This window comes from Acanthisitta chloris, unplaced genomic scaffold, assembly GCF_000695815.1.
Source record: "Acanthisitta chloris isolate BGI_N310 unplaced genomic scaffold, ASM69581v1 scaffold34001, whole genome shotgun sequence".
In the NCBI taxonomy this organism is placed as follows: Eukaryota; Metazoa; Chordata; class Aves; order Passeriformes; family Acanthisittidae; genus Acanthisitta; species Acanthisitta chloris.
Window position 1 is genome coordinate 1 of NW_008658243.1, and position 5,540 is coordinate 5,540.

Here is a 5,540-nt window from a genome sequence, read left to right on the forward strand (position 1 = left end):
ATCCATCCATCCATCCATCCATCCCCTGCAGGCAGAGCCCAGCCACAGCTCATCACATCCTCTGCCGCTCCCTCCCTTTTATAGCCCACTCGGAGCCTCCACGCAGGTTTTTCCGTGGGTGGCTCAGACTGTAATTAAGAGCCTTCCCCTCCCGCCTGCCCCAGCTCTAGTCTCGGCAGCTGCTGCCAAAGCCAAGGAAACCCCTTTCGTCCTCTCTCTCCTTTATAATTTCATTTCCCCCCCCCCCCCCCTTCGGAACATAAAGGGATGACAGTGCTCCGAGCCAGGGTCTTTTGCATTTCTGAGTTGGTTCTGTTAATTGGAAGGAGGGTTAAGAATCTGCAAGGTCGTTTCAATCTACATCTGACCTTCAGAGTAATCCTCTATGCCAACACCAGAGCATGTCATTAAAATGAGGCCCTCTTCCATATCCCGGCATCCCTTTATTCTCTCCTTGTGCACATTAATTGCTCATAAGTTGATTTGATCTCCCTATTCTGCAAGAAGTAAATTGCCCTCTTATTTCGCCATTTTCATCCTGTTTTCTTAATTAGGCCCTTAAAAATCTCTAGGGCCTCAGCCAGGCCGCAGGCCTCATCCTGGGAATAAATTTTGATCTCAGCCTGATAAAGAGTGAGCAAACCCCGAGCTGGAACAATGTCATCGCTCCCCTCCCTCCCTCCACGCTATTCTCCTGACATGAAAAGGCTATCAGTTTTTCTCTGTGTTAATATAGGAAATAATTCACACTTCAGGCGTTGTTCTCTATTTAGTGTTCACACTCCCCAGATAAATCAAATCAGGGTTTTTTTAGTTTTCCTCTAAAGTGTCTGGAACTCCTCACTGCTCTCCCCCCTCGGCCTCCCCTCGATCTTTTTTCCCCTCCTTCTCCTTTTAATAAAGTTTCCAAGATTAGCCCCTGTGATTTTCCATCCTGGGAAGTCTATTTTAAGGTGGATTTTCTCGCTTTCTTCCCCCTGTGTGTGTTTAACCCCAGCTCAGAGGGGAGTGGGGGCAGTGGGAACCTGTGCACACAGTGGAGCAGAGCCAGGGGCTGCAGACGTGGCGTGGGATGAGCTTTGCCAGGCACAGGCTCAATAAGACTTTATGAACACATTTTCCCCCTTGCACAGGGCAGGAGGATCCTCAGCCTGCAGCAGACCCCAAAAACCCACCTGTACCAGGGGTCTGAACCCCCAGAGAGGTTTTGCAGGGCCCTGAGATGATGTTAATCCAGCCCCAGGACCAGCTGAATGTGCTTCCCCCTCCAACCAAGCCAGGCTTTTCTGCAAACCAATCCCAGCCCCCAAATCCCCCCCAAATCCTGCAAGACAGGGATGCTGCAGCAGCCAAAATCTGGACACAGTTGTGGCACCTCTGGGTCCTCTTTGCACCACGATCCTCCCTCCTTCCAGGACAAGAAGAATCTGCAACACTCCAGGATGTTGTAAATAAATATATTTTAATGATTCTTCTTCCATTCCAGTTCATTCCTTTATACATTTATTTATAAAACAGTAGTAAAATTTTTTAATCAGAGCACAGTGCATTAAAAAAAAAAAAAGAAAACAAACAAAAACCCCAAAAGATTAAAAAAAATAATAATAATTGTAATCCACAACTGTTTGCTCACAGCCAGGGGAGATGCCACCACATCTGGTGCTGAGACATCCTCTGCCCACTGGTGCCCCAGGGCCCAGCAGAACCACCCTAAAGCCACAATAATCCAAATTTCCTATGGGATTTCACCCTGAAGCTCCCACACAGCCCCTCTGGGGTCTGTGGATCCCCCACACCCACAGGTTCCTGGCACAGCAATGGCCCTGCCAGGGCACAATTCTCTTTACAGGCACTAACGGCAGCACACGAAGGGTGCCAAGGCCTCCCGTGAACACACAGGGTGAAGCACCCCCAAAATCACCAGCACACAGCCCAGAGCCCCTCAGCTGGCACCCACCCACCCCTCGGCTCCCTTCCTCCACCCTGCCCTGCTCCAGGGCCCCTCGGACACCTCCTCCTCTTCCTTCCCTCCTTCTGCACTTCCCCACACCCTCACGTCCCACAGACACCTCTCGGGGGGCACTGGGGCTGTCCCCCACCTCCAGTCCCAAACCCACCCACCACGGGGCCCTTCCCAGCCCCACAAAGTGCCCTATCCCAGGACAGGGTGTCCCCAGTGACCCCATCCCCACATGGGCACCCACAGCCCAGGGGTGATGATTGCCAAGGGGTCTCCTCTCTCCAGCCTTCCCTCCTCTCCCTGAATAAATCCATGCAGTATTTTCCCTGTGAAGAGTGTCCCCCTGCCCTTCCCAGCTCCCTCCCTGCCACCAGTTGGGCAGGGAAGGCAGGAGATGAGGCAGAGCCCAAAACCCAGCATGGAGCCATCCTGGCTGGGGAACAAGCTGGTGACACTGGGAAGAGAAACAAACTCCAAAGTCCAAGGCAGAGAGCAGCACCTCAGGTTTGGCAAGTGGTACAAACCATTCCCTGGTTCCTGGCCAGAGCCTCGACCCTCCATGCCCACACAGGGCAGGACTTCAAGCAAGTATCCCCAAAAACAAGTGTAAAACCCCTTTATCCTTCCAGCCAAGAGCCAGAGCTCGGTGTCATGGGGCAGAGACAGCTTGAGGGAGGCTGGAGGTCACCTGGCACCATTGCCCAGAGGTCAGCAAGGTTTTTGGGGTGGTGAGTGCTGCCAAACCCTGAGCTGGGGTCCCCCCACAAGGTGGGAACCACAGCAGGGGGTTGATGGAGCATCAAACACCCCATCCCAGCTGGATCGGGTGACTTCAGCATGATGTAGCCACAGACCCAGCTCACTGGGACATCACCCTGGTGCCACGGAAATTAACACTCCAAGTAACACCTCATCTGCCTCCCGTGGCCCCGAGGGGCAGCAGGTGCTCTGAGGAAGGAGGAACTGTGAAGGACATGGCACTGGGAAGCATCCAGGGGCTCGGAGGCTGCGCTGGGAGAGACTCCTCGGGGCGGGGCGAGGGGAGGAGGCAGCAAACCAGACACAAAGCTCTGAGCATCGTCCCTCTGCGCCCAGGAGGCTCCGAGCCAGCACCCTGGGGAGGGGAACAGGCCAGGAGGGTTTCACTGAAAGGCAAAGCAGCCGAGGTCACGCTCCCAGGCTGTGGAATCTGCAGCCAGGCCAACGCCACGGCAAGCCAGGCAGGTCCATCCACTCCTGGCACAAACAAGCTGCGAAAGACACGGCGGTGCCCCGCGGGGAGCGCCCCTTGCATAGAGAAAGGTACTCCTAGGAGATTCAAGTGCGTGGCAGGACTGGAGTGTCCTGTGACTTCACTAACCAAACCCCACGGCCCAGTCCTCGCCCCAGCGCCGAGCAGCTCCTCATCACAGCATGTCTGTGTCCTCCATGCTGAAGCTGCTCCGACGACTGCTGGCCTTGGAGGCCTCGGGGGACATGGCCGAGAACAAGGGGTCGGAGGCCAAGGGCAGCATCGTGTCCTGCATCAGCATCAAGTCCAGCTCCTTCTTGGATAGGGATGGGAAGGAAGCACTGTGGCCAGGCTCCAGGCTGTCCGGGAAGCCCTGGGAGCCGTCGTCGAAGCTCAGGCTGTGGGTAAAGTCCAGCTGGTGATAGGGAGATTGGGGTGGTGGAGGCAGTGATGGCTGTGGCTGCAATTCAGGGTCTGGGGGTGGCAGCAGTGGCTCCAGCGTCCCCTCGTCCCCGCTGGCTTCTTGCTTGACCATCTGCTGAGCCAGCTCGGCCACGTTGACGCCCGAGGGTGAGGAGGTGGGCAGCCCGTGCACGCGTGCCTGCATCTCCAGCTCCTGCCAAGGGCACACACAGGGCTTTGGTGGGGATGCCATGCACGGGGACGTGGCACATGGATGTTCCTGGAGGTGCCAGGGTCAGAGGGATCAAGAAATTCACAGGGAAGGAACCCATGGAAGAGGTGAAGAAGGGAAAATGGTGACCCATACAAAGCTCAGCTCGCTGTGGTGACCTGAACTTCAGACATCAGGTTTGTCTGAAGACTGTTCCTGGTGACTTGCCAGGCAGAGAGGGAGGAGAACCCTTGCCCATCCCCTCGGCAGGGCGGGAGTGAGCTGCTCCTGGGGCTGGAGTGGAGCACAGGGAGGGAAGAGCTCAGGGAAGCTCACCTGGATGCGGAGCAGCAGCTGCTTATTCGTCATCTCCAGGCGCCGCGAGTGGTTCTCCAGGTCTCGTGACCTCTGCAAGTCCTTCTGCATCCTCTTGATGTAGTCCACAGAGGCCTTCAGGATTGTCCCTTTGTTCCAGCGCACATCCCTGTCATCCAGGATGGAAAAGAGATGAGCCTGTGTGTCAGCAACGTGTCCCCTCAGCCCTGCTCCACCAAAAAACCCTCTGCAAGTATCAGCACAGCTATCCCAGCCCCAGGAACCGCAGGTACGTACAGGTCGTTGGCCTTGGGGATCAGCATCCCCAGCTCCTTGATGCGGTCGTTGATGTTAAACCTTCGCCGTCTCTCGACTGCAGGTGAGAAGAGAGGGATGGGGTGAGGAGGAGGGAGGAGCACGGGAGGTTCCATCTCCACACTCTCCACCAGCCACACTGCTGCTCCTGGCTCGTGGGGCTGGAAGCCACTGCCATGCCCTAGCCAGACCCTCTGGATTTGAGGAGCTCAGGATGAGAAACCCCTGGAGCCAACCCTTTGTCACTCTGCTCCATCCATGGCCCAGAAGGTCTGTCCTCCCCACAGAGGGACAACAGGGTGTCTCCTGTATTCCATTGTGCAGAGCAAGGAAAGAGGCAGCCATGGCAGGGAGCTATAATAGGGTGTTTCCTGAGGGTGAGGTGAGATGGGAAGGGAAACCCAGCTCAGAGAAGGGAGGAACAAGGATGAAGAGTGATGGGGAAAGAGCTGTGGGGTCAGGAAAGCCAGAGCCAAACTCACTCAGGTTGTGATTGTCTTTCTTCTGGCGCTCTTTGGCCAGGGCTCGGCTCTCAGCATCTGCAAGAGACACACAACATCACCCAGAGGGGACAAAGCTGTGTCCTGTCCCACTAACATCATGGGCTGGCACCAGAGCCCCCTAGAGCCACAATCCATGCCCAGGGCAGCCCCAGCCAGTCCTGGCACTCACTGTCACTCCCCAGCTCTGGGGACAGGGACATACCTGTGAGCTCTCTCTTCTGGGTGAGGTCAGCAGGGCAGGAGCTGCTGGTGACACCGACGAGCGAGGCTGTCACCTGGGGGTCCCCACTATAGACATTCATGTGACTGCTGGACATGGGCAGCTGAAGGGCAGAGGGACAGGCAGGTTAGCTCCATCAGGGGCTGCAGGATGGGGCCCAAGCCCAGCAACTCGGCCCTCAGGGCCATGAGAGCATAGCCTGGGCAGGTGGAATTGTCTTCCCTGGCCCTTAGAGCAGCTATAATCAGAGTAGCAAAGAAAACAGGACTTCAAAGGGCACAGCTGATCCCCTCCCACAGCCAACATCTAAAATAGGGCAGATGAATCACATCCGAGCAGGGCTCGGCAGGATGAATCCCACCGGGAGGCCAAGCTGCCGTACG

The 5,540-nt window shown here is 56.2% G+C and overlaps 1 protein-coding gene across 1 annotated transcript; it reads right to left on the minus strand.

Moving 5' to 3' along the window:
• Positions 1–3,305: 3,305 nt before the first annotated feature.
• On the minus strand, positions 3,306–5,260 carry TFEB (transcription factor EB; the record flags this gene model as incomplete). The annotated part of the gene is made up of 5 exons (XM_009085031.1): positions 3,306–3,807; positions 4,141–4,288; positions 4,417–4,492; positions 4,917–4,973; positions 5,140–5,260. Coding segments are annotated over 5 exons (843 nt in total), but the record flags the coding sequence as incomplete, so codon positions are not given.
• Between the last annotated feature and the right edge of the window lie 280 nt (positions 5,261–5,540).